We start from the raw sequence: 16,757 nt of genomic DNA on the forward strand, positions 1-16,757 counted from the left end.
GCAGTTCACTTCTGAAATCTATCTGAGAACACAGGACTAATAAATTAGAAGGCAGCAGCCTTTGCAAGTCCGGCACCTCCTGCCCAGCGCCCGTCTGCCTGCCACGGGCCTGCTGGCCCAGCCTCTCCCGGGCCATGCTGGTGCTGCTGAGCTCAGTGGCTGCTCCCACGCTGCACAGCCAGTCTGCTCCTCTCCCGTTCTGGGAGATGCTACCCCAGGCGGATGCGGAAAGTGGCGATTTCCATGGGGTCCAGGTGGATGTTGGTGCTGTTGGAGGCTGTGCCCAGTGGGTACATCAAGGTCAGCGAGGTGGGCTGCAGGGAGCCCAGCTCCAGCCCCTGGAACAGGCTTCCCAGGGCCAGCTAGGGAGAGAGGAGGAGAAGGGCAAGTGGCCTGGATGAGTGGGATGTGGTGCCTGGCAGCGCAGCACCGTGCACTAGGCAGCCCCACATGCACTGTGCCAGCAGTCGGTTTGCAGGCCCCCCACGGCACCCAGGGCACCACACTGACGCAGCCCAGCCCAGGCTCTGCCCTTCCTCGATGGGGGATGCAGGGCTCTTGCAAGGTTCCAGACCCCCTTCCCCATAAACCAACATCCTCCAGCTTTGCCTGGGCAAGGGGCAGAGCGGGGCTGCACGCTGTGGGACTCTTGAACAGGTTCTGGGACGCTGGTTCCTGGGGATCTGGGGGCTCCCTCCAGATCTGTCCTGGCTTGGCATGAGCACAGGAGGCAGGCCTGGTGCCAGATGTGCCAGGGACCCCAGCCCAGCTCTGACCCAGCAGTGGGTGGAGGTGGCAGCCTGGTCCTACCTTGCCCTGGCTGGTGCTGCAGTTAAACCCCAGGTTCTTGGCCTCCAGGCTGCAGTCAAAGCCTTTGCGGTGCAGGATCAGGGCTGCCTCGGCCGAGGGTAGTGAGTCATCCTGCCGGGGAGCCAGGGTGTGAGGTGCGATGCTGGGGACAGCGGGTGCCAGACACCCGGAGAGTGCTGCTGCCCCAGGTAGTGCCCGCCCCGCTCATGGGGCGCAGCTCACCTCTGCCTGCAGCATCCGCAGGTTAAGGATGTGAAAGTCACAGGGGAGGGTGGTGGAAAGGGGCATGAAGGAGCGCAGGGCTGGTGGGACTGGCTTCTCCTGGGCCACGGGCATGACCAGGGCCTCGGCGTTCAGATGCATGGAGGTGATGTGGCTCAGCAGGGAGGGGAAGCTGATCGGGCGGCCGTCCTGCACCTGCCAAAGTGCACGTGGGTCAGTGCAGGCCAGGGGAGCAGCGGGACCAGGCAGAGCCTTGACAGGGCCCACAGGACCTCCCGCTCCTTGCGGCCTCTCCAGCAGCGCTCGGAGAACAGGCACCTGCCAGCACAGAGCACCCAGAGCTGCCCCTTCCCAGGCATGACCTCCCTCCCCAGCGCCCAAACAGGGAGGGTGGCTGCCAGCCGGGCCGCCTGCATGGACCCCGCCTAGCCGATGGTCAGACTACAGGGCTGCTACGGGGCCTGGCTAGGCTAGTCACTAGCAGCTAGTGCACGAAACAGGGAGAGACAGTGGGGCCAGGCCAGCTGTTACCTCTGGGCTGCCAGTCCTGGTGCCGGGGAAGCCCAAGGCTTTAAACACGGAGGCCAGTTTGGAAAAGAAGCTGGAACTCTGAATGGGTGACATGGCACATGCATACAGACCAGCAAGGGGACGGGACAAGAACACCATGATTACAAGGGTGGCATGGCTCCGCACCCCGTCTGTTGGACAGACCCCGGTCCACGGTCCCACCCTCCCCACACCCCCCTGCTCCAGGCACGGCCCGTCCCTGTGCACTGCCAACGCAATGGCCGGAGGGGGCCACGGGGCAGCAGGGAAGGAGAGCCTGCACCCAGCTGCACAGGTGGCTTTCTGCACACACCTCCACCCTGCTCCGTCTCAAGGCAGGGCTGGGATCTCCAGGCGAGCAGCACCATGCCTGACCTCAGTCCTGCGGCCTCACAGCCCACGCACCTTGTTGGCAGTGCTGCGGCGCTCCAGGAGGAGGCGGAACCGGTTGCAGGTCCGCTTGTTGTCCTTCAGCCCTTGGCCCAGGCCCCGGTTGTCATCCTGCATGAGGCGCCGGTCCAGGATCACCTCCAGCTGGCCTGCAGAGAGCGGGTCCCAGCGCCCAGGCTTTAACGGGAGCCAGCCACCCTGCACGGCCCCTCTGCTGCTGCCCCTGGAAATGCTTCCACAGGACTGGGGGAAGCCAGGGAGCCCCCAGAGACAGCAGGACCAGGGCACCCTATGCCCGGCCCGCAGCACCCTCCTCCCCAGCATCCCCCTGTGCCCACCCTGCAGCACCCTCCTCCCCAGCATCCTCCGCTGCGGGCAGCCCTGGCTCTGCGGCAGACCCCCCGAGGCAGAGCCCCACAGCCTTGGTGGGGCTGGCTCACCGCTGCCGAGGCTGGAGACCCCCAGGGCCTGGGCTGTGTGCAGCGTCAGGCGGCTCTGCGTGTCCTGGATGTAGGCCATGGCGGGCATGGGGTAGAAGTTGGCCTGCAGCGGCAGCTTCCGCTGGTACCTGCGGGGCTGGATCTGCCGAGGGACAGAGGTCAGGGGCTGCACGTGGCTCCTGTGGTGCCCAGTGCCAGGTGGCAGGGCACTGTCACCCTGTGGGCAGCTGCTGTCCCTCCCCAGGCTGCTGGATACCTGGAAACCATTGAGGTCCGTGAAGAAGGTGTCATCGCTGTCGATGTCAGTGCTGAAGCGCAGAGCCAGCTCCTTGTTGATGTGGTCGCGGATGTCCACCAGGCAAGACACGTCCAAGGACAGGCCCTCCACCCCTGTGGGCAGGCAGTAAGGGGCTGGGCCCCACGGGCAGCATCGCCAAGCGCCCCCGGGCCAGCGACCTCCCCGGCACAGCCTCACGTTGTCTCACCTGGCACGTTGTAAAGCCGCACCACGGTCTGGACATGCTGGTAGTAGCTGGCAACCTCTGAGAAGAGGGGTCCCTCTGTCACCCGCACTATGGGGGGGTCCTTGGGGGCATAGGGCTGGGGGGGAAGGAGAGCTGCGCTGAGGCTGCTGCCTGCAGGACTGTCATGTGGCCACGGGCATAGCTACCAGCTGGCTTGTAGAGGCGGTCCCTGTACCTTGGCCTCGCCATCAGGCAGAAAGAGATAGGCTCCGCTTTTGTCCTTGGAGGTCCTGGTGCCATAGACGAGGAACTCGCTGCTCACCCTCTGCTCCCGCTCCTCCCCAGCTCGGCGGATGCTCTGCAGGGTGCGGGACGGCGCAGCAGTGAACACATCTTGCACAAGGCAGTGCTGTGTCCCCCTCCCCTCCTTCACCCCCACACCACCCGTCAGACCCCTGCACTCACCTGCAGCAGGCCTGAGTGTCCCGAGAAGCAGGCCCGCAGGTGCTGGTTCTCCAGGCAGAAGTCATCGGCGGTGGCTGGGAAGACGTGCATGGGTACAGCCTCCTGCTTGCGCACGGGCAAATCCCGGCCATGAAGGTACAGGCGCACGGAGGACTTCAGCGTGGCGTGGCCGTCGAAGGACTTGTGCAGCTGCAGCACACGTAGCCCCAGTGCAGGCAGGCGGGCCAGGACAGACACCTGTGGGCAGCACAGAGACCTGAGCCAGCCCCTCCGCAGGAGGGCAGCCAGCACGTGGGGACCTGCTGACTGTCAGCAGGGGAAAGACCCCGGCTTGGCACTTCTGGGGTCTCTGCTGAGGGGCGATGTGCATGGGGGCCTGGGGATTCACAAGCAGTGGGAGCTTGTTGTGGTGCGGGGACGCTTGTTGCCATAGCGAAGGGCTCATGGCGTGTCCCGGCTGTGGGAGCAGTGTGCGAGGACGGGAGGCTGGCAGGCAAGGGCTGTGCAGGCTGAGGATGGGGGCGGGCAGTGGGCACCAGGGCACCCCATACCTGGTAGACGTTGGGCACCATGTCAGTGGCTGAGCCCCAGTGCATGCTGAGCTGGGAAGGCAGGGGCTGCCCCTCCTCGGAGAGCACACGCACATGCGGGGAGTCCACCAGCACCGGCACAACGCTCAGGCGCTCCTGCTCCAGCGGGTTGAACACCACCAGGAACCTGCGGGTGGGGTCACACAGGGATGGCCACCCCAGTCCCACGGCGTACCGGGTGCCCCGTGCCCCACACCACTCATGGGTCCTGTGCACCCACCCACTGCTTCACAGAGTCCCGGGTACCCCTCTCACACCATCCCCCCTCACTGCCCCCCCGCAGCCCCACAAGCCCCAAGAGCAAGGCAGGCAGCCCCTACCGCGGCGAGGCGTCCAGTCTGACGACTGTTCTCTCTGGGAGGGAGTCCTGGTTGGGACGCGTATCATCCTGGGGAGAGGAGCAGTCAGAGCTGGGCTGCGCCCACCACCCCTGCCAGCTGGGCCCAGGGACACAGGCACAGGCTGGGACCCTTTCCCCGGGCCCCCACCCAGCACTGAGCGGGCAGGCAGGGCTGTGCTCCCTGAGGGCACGAGGACAGCTGCCCCAGCATGGCCCAGCATGCTGGGCCGCGGGGAGCCACAGGGAAGGGTGCTGCTCACCATGCCGAGGAAGGGTGCAGCAGGGTCGTGGCGGTAGGCGTCCTTGTCCGCCAGCACGAGGTAATGCGCAGCATTGATGATGACGCGCTTGAGGTTCGTGAGGGAGTGGAGCAGCCTAGGGCACAGGCAGAGTGAGCTACCTGGGACCATCCCCCATCCTCTCCCAGCATCTCCCCTACATCCCCCACATCCCCCTGGGAAGAGGGGCCCCACAGGACCCCTGCACCCAACCACACTCCCAACCCTGTGCCCACCAGCCCTGTCCGAGACAAGCCCCTCAAGGCTGTGCCTCAGCCTCCTGCACACACCGGACTCCATAGTCAACTGCCACGGCCTCCTTGGCGGTGCCGGTGATGGCGTCGTGGTGCTGGAAGAGGCCCAGGTTGCGACGGGCATTGCTCAGCAGGGCGTAGTCGGAGAGCGGGTACCTGCCATCGGCGCCAGCGCGGCGGGCATGGGCGAGTGCCACGCTGTACAGGATCTCTGCCCCCCTGCGCAGGGACAGAGTCACTGAGGGCCCCTGCCCCGGTGCCCCAACGCCCTGAGCTGAGCAGTGCCAGGATGGAGGGCAGAGGACGAGCAGCCAGCCCAGCCTGCCCTCACGCCAACAGTGCCCAGCCCGCGCACTCTCCACGCACAGTGGCCTGGCCTCGGGGAGGGCAGGCAGGCGCACGCACTGCCCTGGGGCTGGGTGAGGGTTTGGTACTGCCTGGGCCATGCCAGGGCCACTCCCAGCACGTTGGCGGCTGGGCGCAGACCAGGAGACTGCTGGGGCTCCTGGGTGCTGCCCAGTCAACCCTTGCCCGTGCCCCCCGCACACAACCCCTGCCCTGGGGCACAGCCCGCTTCCCCTCACCGGAGGTGGGCCTCCAGCACGCGGTCCAGGCTCTTGTAGAAAGGCCGGGATGTGTAGTAGCCTGTCCAGTAGTGATCCTCCCGGTCCGCGTAGGAGAAGAAATCCCCACTCAGCACGGGGAACCCAGGCGGCTTCATCCCTGGCACAATGCCCACCTTCTTGTACAGAGCGTCAAAGTAGTCGGAGAGCGTCCCAAACTGTGCCTGCAGGACAGCATGCACAGCCCTGAGCGTGACGGGGAGCCGCCACGGTTCCAGCAGCCAGGGGCTCCCACCACCCCTCCCAGCACTGCCCACTCTGACTGGGCTCTGCAGGTGGACCTCCCTGCATGTACCTGGACATGGAGGTTGGGATGGGAGTTAAGGAAGTCGAAGATGCGCTGGTAGTTGAGGAACTGAGCATCCCACTCCTGCGGCTTGTCGTAGCGGAAATCGTCTCCCAGGGGCACCAGCAGCACCTTGCTGCGGTACAGCTTGGACTTCTTGCGGTACTGGTCCAGCAGCAGCTGGGCTCTGCCGTGGGGGGCCAGGGCGTGAGGCTGGCTCCTGGACGGGGCTGTGGGGCTCAGAGCCGCATGCCCCTGCCCCTGCAGCACTCACCGCTCCGCCACGTTGGCATCAGTGATGGCTCGGGGAGGCACCTTCCAAGGGCAGTTGATACGGCTGCCTGGCAGGCGCTTGAAGTCGAACTGGCAGCAGATCTTGGGGTCCGGCCCACAGGTGTGGGGCACGTCATAACTGTAGAAGGGCATCATGTGGCAGAAGATGTCTGTGCTGGCATCTGGGTCTGCAGGAGCAAGGACAGATGAGCACCAGCAATGGCTCTCCCTTGCCTATCCCTGAGCAGGGGTCCCATGGGCACGTGGGCACAGGGACAGCTGCTGGGGCAGAGCAGACCTGGCACACAAGGTCACCCGCTTGGAGCCCAGCGAGCACAGCAGTAGTCACCCTGGGGCTGTCCCGCAGGGCAAAACCGCTGCAGGGCAGAGCCATTGCCTCCCAGCGCTTGGCTTGCCATCCGCACAGGACAAGCAGTCAGTAGCTGTTCCCTGCTGCCGCCCACCCCGGCACGGTCCCCTCTGCAGTCACCTCCCCAGCAGCCCCTCACCCCACGTCTGCCTCCACATGAACTCCAGGTTCTGGGTGGCAGCAAAGTGCTTCTTGATGGCGTAGTGCACGCGCTGGATGAGCATGCCTGTCAGGTTGGAGCGCTTCAGCAGGTAGGGCATGGTGGAGCTGTGCCCAAAGGGGTCGACGGCCCAGCCCGACCGGGGTGTCACACCTGGGGGCACAAAGACTCGTCAGCCCCGCACTGGCCCTGGCAGCACCTCCCATGAGCAGGCTCCTGCCAGGGATGGGGGTGCCCACTGGCACATCAAACAGGCCCCCAGCCAGCATCCTGCCCCTCCTGCCTGGCATCCCGCCCAGCTCTCACCAATGTTCTTCTCCAGCCACTGGTGCCCCTCGATCAGCTGGTCGATCATAGCAAAGTAGTGGGAATTGGCCTCATCGGGCATCACCCAGCCACCTGTCACCATCTCCAGCTGCCCATTGCCAACCAGCCTGCAAGGGGGACACCCAAGACGTGATCAGCTCCGGGCAGAGCCCTGTGGCAAGCCATGTGTCCATGGCAGAGCCTCCCCCCGTCTTGGAGCCAGCTGAGTCCCACCCGCAGTCTCTGCAACCACCGACTGCCGTGCCCCACTGCCCACACTGTCCCCACATGGACAGACATCCCCCCACAGCACCACACTGGCCAAGGCCCCAACCAGAGCCCATCCCCACACAGGCCAACGCCCTCCGCTGTGTCCTGCAGCCCACATTCCCTCTGCCCTCCACCCCAGCCCTCCTGGGGGCAGGGGGGCTGACAAGGGGGACCTCTCCCACCACACAGTCCTGCTCTCCAGGTCTCCTACCCCCCTGAGTGTGCCCTGGGCCTTGCAAGGTGCTGGCACTGCTCAGGCTCTGCAGCAGTGCTCGCATGCTTGGGGTTACCGCGACAAGAGGGAGTTCCCAGCCCCATGAGCACAGGGAGCAGCACAGGGCAAGACCTGCCTCCCCTGGCCCCTGAGGCCCCTGCTGTGGAGGCCCCAGTGCTGGCAGCACCCTGGCTCTCACTGCACACTGCTGTGATTTTGATCCCTCGTGGCACTGAGAGGTTGCTGGCAGTGCCAGGGCACCCCACGGTGAGCGGTGCAGAGCCCATGGCCGCTGCACTGCAGTCAGGGCAGCCTTTGTCTCCCCAGGGCCCTTCCCTCACACACTCGTCTCCCGCAGCGCCCTGCCTCCAGACAGGGACGGTGCTGGGCAGCAGGGCCAGGTGGGCAGTCCTACCTCCGCACCGCAGCTCGCTTCTGGGCACTGATGTTGTCCCACCACTTGGAAAAGAAGGAGATCTCCGACCAGATGAAGCGCCGGCGGGGGTCCTCCTGCATCTTCAGCACCATGCTGTTGAGGATGTGCTGCGTCTGGTCATAGTAGTACTTGTCGAAGGTCTTGATCCAGCCTGCCAGCGCACATTGGGGGTCACTGCCTGGGGCCCAGCCCTTCCCTGCCAGCAGCATGGGGCGGCAGGGGCTGGGCTAGCCCTTCCCCTCCCCTGCCTGCCTTCGCCCGCTGCTCACCCGGGTCGTTGTGGGAGTGCGGCACCACAAACACCTGCAGGGGCTCAGCATCCCACTCATTGGGCTCATAGGTGATATCGAAGCCCTGCTTCCACACGCCACCGTCCTGGTTGTCAAAGGGCAGCAGGGAATACACAGCCAGCATCTGCCAGGTGGGAGACAGGGCTCAGGGCAGACACCGGATTGAGAGATCGCCAAGAGACTAGGGCCAGGACCCCATGGGCACCCTGGTATGGACCCCCTCATGCTAGCAGAGATGGGCCCTGAGCTGCTGGGCCGAGACTCTGGCCCCTCACCTGCAGGTCTGGGCTCTCGCCCTTGCCCCCCAGGGCAAACTGGCAGTCCTGTGGGGAGACGGAGAGGAAGCTCGGGCGACTCTCAGGGGGCAGCACCCAGGAGCCATTGGGCGTGTGGTGGGGCAGTGCCGGCTGCCCCTCTGCGTGGGCCGTCAGCTCCAGCACCGAGTCCTTGATGTGGCTGATGATCTCGTGATTCTCCTCCAGCAGCTGCTCCAGCTGCTCAATGCGGTTCTGCAGCACCGAGATCTGACTCTGGGGATACAGATGCCACGGTGAGAGCCTCCAGCGCCCTTTGCCAGGCAGGTCCCGGCCCCCACTGCACTGACAGCAGCAAGGAACAAGCCCCGGCCCCGGCAAGAGAATGGCCTCAGGCTGTGCCGGCTGGCCCCGAGCAGGCCTGGCCCTGGCCCGCTCACCCATCCCCACGGCCCTGCTGCTCACCCTGGGGAAGTTGCCCCCGCTCTGGTGGCGCGTGGGGTCGTGCTGCACCCGGTCCAGCATCAGGTAGAGGGAGAAGACGGCCACGCAGAAGATGGCAGCTCCGCACACTGTCACCTGCTTCTTCAGCTTCATCCCGGAGGGCCGCAGGGACAGACCTGCAGCGGGGCAGAGCGGTGCCACTGCCCCTGCCAGCCCGGCCGCGGGGCCGGGGCCGAGGAGGGGACGGGCACAGGGGCAGGACGGGGCGCCGGGAGACAGGGCCCGGGGGGGGATCGGGACGGTGCCTCCTGCCCCGCGCCCTCGCCCTGGGCTCAGCCCTGCCGGGGGTCTGGGGTCGGGCAGCCCAGCCCGGTGCCGCCGTGCCCTGCCCGCGCGGGGCCCCCCCGCCCACCGCCGCCCCTCACCGCGACCCTCCTCCTCCTCCTCGGCCCCCCGCGCCCCTCGCGTCCTACTTCGCTTAATCCGGCGCCGGGTATTTATAGCCCGGGCTGGAGCGGCGCCGGCGGGCGGCTGCGGCCCAGGGGCGCCTCGGGCCCGGCCTGCCGCGGGGCGGGGGGCGGCGGGGCCGGGCCGGGAGCAGCCGGGGCCGGAGCAGGCCGCGGCGGCCCCGCCGAGCCGGGCAGCCCGGGGCCTCTGCGCGGCGGCGCGGGGAGGGGAGCGGGCCGCGGCGGGGAGCGGGAGGAGCGAGGAGGGCCATGCCGGGGAGGGCCGGGGCCGCCCGCCGCGGGACAGCTCCGGGGGCGCGGCCGCTCCGCTCTTACCCTGGGCGGCTCCGCGGCCCGTCCCGGCTCCTCACATCGCCCGCCCCGGGCCCGCCGGCTGCCGCGGCCGGGATGGGCCAGGCCCCGCCCGCCGCCCCGCCCGCCGGCCCCGGGCCCGGCCCCGGCCCCGCTCTCCGCCCGCCCCGCCGGGAGGCGGCTCCGCCGGGCAGCGCGGCGGGGCGGCCGCTGGGGCGGGACCGACCCGGCCGGGATCCCCCAGCGCCCGGGGACAGCCCCGGCAGCCCCCGGCAGCCCCGGGGGCAGGCCCGGGCATCCCCCGGCAGCCCCGGGGACAGAGCCGGTCAAGCCCCCGCAGCCCCGGGGAGGCACCCGGACATGCCGGGCCCCCCGCAGCCCCGGGGCTGGGCCAAGGGGCCGGTGCGCCCTCCCGGTGCGCCCTGTCCCGGGTGCAGCACGGCTGTGTGGCCCTGCTGACTCCCACAGGCTCCGCACCCCCCCGTAGCCCCCACAGACATGGTGCTGCAGAGCTCGTTTCTTTATTACACAGGATGAAGCCCGGCAGGCGCTGTGGGTGCCGTGTCCCCAGGGCACGCGGGAGCCCCCCGCCCTGGGCTGGGGAGGGGGCACAGCCACGCCTGGCCGCCCCGCAGCACCCGCTTCCCAGGCAGGCCCTGCCCGGATGCTGCCGGCGGGATGGATCCGGGGCACGCAGTGCTGTCCTGAGTGGGGCTGGTGGGGTGCTGCCCTTGGCCCGGCACTCCCCCTCACCGGTGCCTCTTGCGGATGGCGATGAGGTCCTGGTGGATGGTGCTGAAGCTGGGCCGCTTGCGGGGGTCATACTCCCAGCACCGCTGCATCAGCCGGTACACCTCCTCGGGGCACTGCTTTGGGGGGTCCAGCCGCACGCCTGGGGGGTGGCAGGGATGGGGACATGGCAGCCCGGGCCACCGGCCCCTCGTCCCCCATAGCCCCGTCCTGCCCATCCCATGGGCATGGCTCCATGGAGGATCCACTGTGCTGGACCCACGACCCCTCAGTGGCCCTCAAGAGCCGGACCCTGACCACGTCCCTTACCCTGCTCCACCGCCTCTCGCGTCTGCTGGTTGCTGAGGTTGGTGTAGGGGACAGCACCCAGGCTGAAGGCTTCCCACAGCAGGATCCCAAAGCTCCAGACATCGCTCTCCGAGCTGTATCGGCCTGGGGATGTGGGGCGGGACGGATGCTGGCGGCTGGAAGCACCCATGGCACCACCGCCCCAGCTGTGCCCACGCTCACGAGGGCTGGGGTGCCCTGGGTCTCTCTGCCTCCCTCCCCAGGACCAGGTGTGTGGGAGCGAGACAGTGTGCTCTGGACTCCCGGCTCCCAGCTGTGCTGTGGGGCTGCCGGGCCATGCCCGGCTCCATTCCATACCATAATTGAGTGCTTCAGGGGCGGTCCACTTGACCGGGATCTGCTTCATCCCCCCTGTGGAGGCGTAGATGCCATCCTCCTCCTCCCGCGACATCCCGAAGTCACTGATCTTCAGGATGTTCTTCTCCGTCACCAGGCAGTTGCGAGCGGCCAGGTCCCTGGGACGGCCCAGAGTCATCAGCCGTGTGGCCCGCTGTCCCCAGGGGTCTCCACCTGGCACGGGACGGGGGCAGCGAGGGCTCTGGGGTTCACCCTGCCCTTCCCAGTGCCCACCCACATCGCTGGAGCCCACCTGTGGATGCAGTGCTTGCTCTCCAGGTACTCCATGCCGGCAGCAGCGTTCTCCGTCATCTTGATCAGGTCCTTCACCCGCAGGTGGGGCCCCTCACTGCGCAGGAAGCTCAGGAAGTCTCCCCCTGCACACAGGATGGCGGAGCTGGCGGGCAGCTGCCCTGGCACGCCATGGCGAGCTTGCACATGCATACACTGGCTGTCCCAGCAGCCCAGGGCACACAGGATGGGGCCGCTCACCCTGCACCAGCTCCATGACAATGTAAATGGGCTGCTTCTGGGTGCAGACACCGATGAGCCGGACGATGTTCGGGTGGTTGTACTGCTTGAGGATCCTGTGGAAGGGCACTGTCAGTGCATGGGGGCCCGGCTGCCCCAGGCACAGGCCACCTCCATGCCATCCCCACGACGCTCTCCCTGGCTGGTCCGGGGACACGGCCCTCAGCACAAGGATGCTGCAGTCCCAGCGGGGTTAGAACAGCCCCATGTCCCGAGGATGGACAGACGGGCCAGGAGAAGCACGACGGCCACACAGACCTGGCTTCCTGCAGGAACTTGGCCTTGAGTTCGGGCGGGAGGGTTTCCCGGCAGGATTTCACAGCCACGGGGGTGTTGTCAGCACGCAGGCGGCCGCTGAACACCTCCCCAAAGTTGCCCTGCCGAGAGACACGGGTGCACTGGCCAAGCCTGCTGTGGCGTGGCCTGAGGCAACCCCTGCCCTCCTGCAGACCCCGCGGGACAGCCCTGCCCTCCCACAGACCCCATGGGGACAGCCCTGCCCTCCCGCAGATCCTGTGGGACAACTCTGCCCTCCCACAGACCCTCCTGTGGGACAGCCCTGTCCTCCCGCAGACCCCCTGGGACAGCCCTGTCCTCCTGAAGACCCTGTGGGACAGCCCTGTCCTCCCGCAAACCCCCTGGGACAGCCCTGTCCTCCTGAAGACCCTGAGGGACAACCCTGTCCTCCCGCAGACCCCCTGGGACAGCCCTGTCCTCCTGAAGACCCTGAGGGACAACCCTGTCCTCCCGCAGACCCCCTGGGACAGCCCTGCCCTCAAGCAGACCCTATGCAGGTAGGGACCAGAGTGCCCCAACTCACCCGGCCGATGTGCTCCCCCAGCAGCACGTCCTCGTGGTTGAGCACCCATTTGTCCTGCAGCGAGCGGACAGTGAAGGCGGTGAGCTGACCCCCAGCCCACCCCAGGCCCACATACCCCTGCCCCTGCAGCTCCCTCTCAGACAGCCCCGGAGGGGGGTCCCCAGCCCCCAGGCCCTCCCCCCGGGGATGTCACCACGTCAGGCTGGAGAAGCATGCTTGGGGCTCCCAGCCCAGCCGTAGGCAGGAGAAGGGGCTGGGCAGGGCTGCCCCGTGCACGGGGAACTCATCCCCTCCCCGCTGCCTGCCCCTGCCGTCACCTTGGGCACGGCCCTGGCCAGGATGATCCCGCTCTTCCGGGTGATGGGCTGCTGGCTCTGCAGGAGGTGCTCGATGAGCAGTGGGATGGTGGGGAAGCCCTCCCCCTCCAGCCGGTACATGTTCTGTGGGGAGGGGAGGCTGAGGGGTTTTCCTGCACACACGCATGGGTGTGCACGCATGGATGAGTGTGCGCGCGCGCACACGGCACAGGGCATGCATGCATACCGGGCAGGACAAGCACGCACAAGTGGGAGTTCACACGCACGATGCAGGGCTCACGCCCCACGCTCCACACTTGGCCCACGCAAGGATGGCGCACGCAACTTGTACCATACGTCCACATCCTGCGCACTCCGACCCGGGGCCCTTTGGCTGCAGAACCAGGGGCCGTGCCCGGGCAAGGACGCCCACTTGCCCATGCAGGGCCACACCCAGCCATCTCTCCCTGCCTGTGGTCACTCACGTCGGCAGCCTGGATGATGAAGTGCCGGGGCTGCCCGTCCCACAGCACGCTGAGCACGTACTCCTGCTTGCCCTGGCTCTCCCGCACCAGGAAGTCCCCGCTGCAGCTCAACAGCTCCTGCACCTCCGAGCGTGGGATGGCCCCATGGTACCAGACCTGCTGGCACAGTGGCTTCTGCACCTCCGGGATCAGGGGCACGGGGGGCGGCAGCTGGATGGAGACGGGGGTGAGTCCAGCTGTGCCCCCGGGCCAGGCCAGGGGTGGGGACAGCAGCGGGCCTGGAAGCCGTGCCCGGGGCAGGGCGCAGCAGGCAAGGGGAGCAGAGGCTGGAGGGGCTGCAGCATGGAGGGGAGGGGGCTGTGGGGCTGGAGAGGAGAGAGCAGGGGGTGCTGGGAGGCCGGGAGGCTCGGCAAGGCAGCTGGGTGGGAGGGCAGGGTGGCCGGAGGTCCCCAGGGACTCACCGAGTACTTGGGGCTGAAGATGCCCGAGATGTGGTTCTTGAGGGTCTCCAGCGCAGTGGCCCCGCTCCGCTCCTGATCCTGGGGGAAGGCGTGAGCTGTGTGCTGGCGGGGGGGGGCGACCCAAGTCCAGCGTGCCCCATCCCTGTGGCTCCCGGGGCGTAGCGGGGCAGGACTCACCACGGAGGAGACCGACTGCCGGTCCTCCTGCAGAGGCAGGGCAGGCAGGGGCTCCCCGGTGCCCAGCTCCGCCAGCTTCCCAGCCAGCAGGTCCCGCTGCGCCTGCAGCTTAGCCTGGGTGCAGAGGCAGCCCTCGAGCTGCTGCTGCACCTCCTGCAGTCCCTGCCGCTTGCCCAGCAAGTGCACCCTGGGGACAGGACAGGGTGGTCAGCCCCTGCCACCCCCGGCCCCTCACCCCCTGCCCGCCACACCTCACCGCTCCCTGGAGCTCTGGCCCTGCTCCTCGCCTCGGATCTCTGCCTGCAGCTCCCACACCTGCTGCTCCTTGCTGCTCACAGCCTCTGTGGCGGCCGCCAGCTCCTCCTCGACCGACGTCAGGCTGCAAGAGACAGAGGTGCCGGACGGCGCTGAACCGCGCTGTCGACGGCAGCAGCCCCTGCCCGTGGCCCGGTCCCACTCACGAGTGCTGAACGCTCTCAACGGTCAGTTCGTTCAGCTGCAGCTCCCCCGGCACCAGGCTCTCTGTCTCCTCCAGCAAGCTCTCGTCGAAGGACACGGCCGGTGGCACCTCAGAGCCGTACCTGTGGGCACCCAGTGCATCTCTGCCTCCCACATGCCCCGTGCCGGCCGCTGGCACCCACCGCCGGCAGGGCTGTGCCCAGCAGAGGGGCTGCAGCTGCGTGGGGCCGTACCTGTGGCTCTGGACAAAGCCACTGTACTCGGTGGCCGGGTCGATGGCCTGGATGGCGCCAGCGATTTCCTGGTGCACAGCCAGCATGTCCTCCTGCACCAGGCTGCTGATGCTGTAGTACTCCCCGAGGATCTCCTTCCTGTGGGGCCGTGGGCGCTGGGGGCTGCCGGGCTCCTGTGCCACCCAGCCCAGGGCCCCTGCAGCCAGGCACCACCACCCCTGCCCCGGCCCTTCCGCCCAGGCTGGCCGGTCCCCCTGTCCCCCTGGCTCGCACCCTCAGTCCCCACATCTCGCATAGCGCTGCAGGGCATCACCGTGACAGCTACAGCACGAGGGGCAGGGAAGGTGCACGTGGCCGGCGGGGCTCTGGCAGGAGGAGGGAGCACCACCATTTCCCAGGGGCCACAGGGGTGCCCAGGGATGGGCAGTGGAGTGTGGGGCAGGCAGCAGGGCATGGGGCAGGCAGGGCTCTTACAGGACAAGGACCATCTCCTTCTGCAAGCTGTAGAGGGACTGGTGGAGGCTGGGCAGCGCCCGCTGGTAATGGTGGTGGTGGTGGAGCGTGGCCGCCTGCACAGCCAGCACGTACTGGTTGTGCAGGGCGTAGAGCTTCCAGAGGCTGCGCACGTATTTCTCCTTCGCCTTGTCCCGCTCCTTGTCTGGGGAGAGAGGTCGTGGAAAACACCCGCCGTCCCCGTGCCGCAGGTCCCAGCGCTGCGTCCCCCCCCAGCAGCCGGCTAGGGGCAGGGGCACCCAGCGGGGCTGGGGCAGGGGCCGGGGTGGGTGATGGGGCTGGGAGGGGGGCCCAGGGCAGGCAGGGGGGCCGGGGCCAGGGCGGTCACACACCTCCCCGTGCACAGGGACACTCCCGACCTGCAGCGCAGTGTCCCAAGGCTGTAAGCCCCGGGAGTTTTGCCCGGCTCCCTGGGAGCCAGGCTGGGCTCTCCGCACACCACCCGCCCCCAGACCCCCCGCCTGGTCCAGGCTGCCCGGCCATCCCTGACCCACGAGGGGAGCCGGGAGGGGACACAGGGGAACAGGGACTGGGGAGGCGGGGGGCCGGGCTGGCAGGCACCTTTGCTGGCCTCCTGGTACTTGCGCTTGGCCTGGGCACTGTCACGTGCCAGGCTGCGGTACTGTGCCTTCAGCTTCTCCATCTCCTGCTGCGTGGTCTGGGGAGGGACACGCCGTCAGGGGAGCAGGGCCAGGACAGGACCCCCGCTGCCCCTGCCGGGACCCGCGTACCCGGGTGTACTCCTGGCTGAGCTGCTGCCACTGCTCGCTAAATGCCTTGCGGAGATGCTGCTTGTCACGGATGAGCAGGCTCAGCTTGGCCAGTGGCCCAGCCGCCAGCTCCTCTGCGTGCCGCCGCAGGATCTGGCTCAGCGTCTCCGTCCGGCTCGCCAGCACCCACCAGGACTGTGGGGACAGGGGGTCAGGGATGGGGCGGGGATGGCCGCCCTCCAACACCGCACCACGCCGGGCTCTGCGGGCGCACTCCCACACCGGGGAGCCCCTACCTCCCCGATCTGGCCACCGTGGTCGCCGGCGCGAGGCTGCCCAGGGCCCTCCTGCTTCTCCAGCTGGGAGAACATGTGGTGCAGCATCCCCGCATACTCCCGGTCGCTCTTGGCGCGCTGCGACATCCACTTCTTCATCAGCTCCAGGAGGCGCAGCTCGCTGTCCTGCAGCCGCAGCAGCGCGCTGTGCCCCTGCGGGCACCACAGCTCCGGCCCAAAGCCCATGGCACTGCCGTCCCGGGCAGGAGGAGGCTGCGGAGCAGCAGGAGAGCCTCAGCCACGGCTGCCGCCCCATGCCCCACACTGCTCTCGCCAGTGGCTGGGGCCCTTTGCATCTCCTACCCTCCCGTCACCTTGCCCTGCCACAGGATGTGGTTCCCTGGGCCGGGCGGCAGCAGAGGGCAGAGTCCTCCCTGCCCCACACAATCTGCCTTGCAAAGCGCATTCAAAGCAGGCGGGAGGGCTGAGCTCGCCCCAAGCCCCGCTGCAGCTGGGGCCCATGGGGATGGTGCCGGGTAGGAGGAAGTGTGGGGACAAAGACAGAAACACCACCTCTGCCATGCGCATGGGGCTGCTCCCCGAGGGCAGCGCAGCCATGCCTCCTGCCCTGGTCGGGGCACCGGCCCCACACGGTCCGGCAGCTCCGGCCCCATCCTGCCCGTCAGCACAGTCACCACTGTGCCTGCAGCAGGGGCAGCCAGGCACGTCGGGACGGGGGAGCTGCTGGGAGCCAGGGCACGCGTGGGGAGCTGGCGGGAGGGGGACAGGGCGCCGAGCCCCGGAGGAAGGTGCCAAGCCTGGATGTGCCCCAGTACCTAGGACTCCAGCATGGCCGTTGGGAGCCGAACTGGTCCCA

The 16,757-nt window shown here is 68.1% G+C and overlaps 2 protein-coding genes across 5 annotated transcripts; both read right to left on the minus strand.

Annotated features, from left to right (window-relative positions):
• Window positions 1-4: 4 nt before the first annotated feature.
• MAN2A2 (mannosidase alpha class 2A member 2) lies at window positions 5-9,523 on the minus strand. Its single transcript, XM_059823688.1, has 24 exons — window positions 9,511-9,523; window positions 8,750-8,904; window positions 8,306-8,560; window positions 8,010-8,154; window positions 7,720-7,891; window positions 6,821-6,948; window positions 6,494-6,667; window positions 5,986-6,172; window positions 5,721-5,898; window positions 5,387-5,589; window positions 4,839-5,021; window positions 4,531-4,645; window positions 4,251-4,318; window positions 3,892-4,057; window positions 3,341-3,577; window positions 3,111-3,233; window positions 2,897-3,011; window positions 2,668-2,801; window positions 2,412-2,553; window positions 1,987-2,120; window positions 1,564-1,641; window positions 1,033-1,227; window positions 811-921; window positions 5-362 (listed from the first exon to the last, which is right to left on the minus strand). The coding sequence occupies exons 2-24, from the start codon at window positions 8,879-8,881 to the stop codon at window positions 210-212; spliced, it is 3,528 nt and encodes a 1,175-aa protein (XP_059679671.1). The 5' UTR covers window positions 8,882-8,904; window positions 9,511-9,523; the 3' UTR covers window positions 5-209.
• Window positions 9,524-10,229: 706 nt separating this feature from the next.
• Window positions 10,230-16,135, minus strand: FES (FES proto-oncogene, tyrosine kinase). 4 transcript variants are annotated; one of them, XM_059823838.1, is made up of 18 exons: window positions 15,902-16,135; window positions 15,627-15,800; window positions 15,457-15,553; window positions 14,857-15,040; window positions 14,383-14,520; window positions 14,152-14,271; window positions 13,947-14,069; window positions 13,691-13,877; window positions 13,514-13,591; window positions 13,053-13,262; window positions 12,589-12,711; window positions 12,272-12,325; window positions 11,710-11,828; window positions 11,413-11,507; window positions 11,174-11,297; window positions 10,882-11,039; window positions 10,546-10,668; window positions 10,230-10,378 (listed from the first exon to the last, which is right to left on the minus strand). In XM_059823838.1, the coding sequence occupies exons 1-18, from the start codon at window positions 16,124-16,126 to the stop codon at window positions 10,236-10,238; spliced, it is 2,475 nt and encodes an 824-aa protein (XP_059679821.1). In that variant the 5' UTR covers window positions 16,127-16,135; the 3' UTR covers window positions 10,230-10,235. The 4 variants fall into 4 exon arrangements, with proteins under 4 accessions (XP_059679821.1, XP_059679818.1, XP_059679819.1 ...); XM_059823835.1 differs by lacking the exon at window positions 15,627-15,800 and having other exon boundaries at window positions 15,902-16,126; XM_059823836.1 differs by lacking the exon at window positions 13,053-13,262 and having other exon boundaries at window positions 15,902-16,126.
• Between the last annotated feature and the right edge of the window lie 622 nt (window positions 16,136-16,757).

The sequence above is a fragment of the Gavia stellata genome, chromosome 13 (assembly GCF_030936135.1).
Source record: "Gavia stellata isolate bGavSte3 chromosome 13, bGavSte3.hap2, whole genome shotgun sequence".
Classification (NCBI taxonomy): Eukaryota; Metazoa; Chordata; class Aves; order Gaviiformes; family Gaviidae; genus Gavia; species Gavia stellata.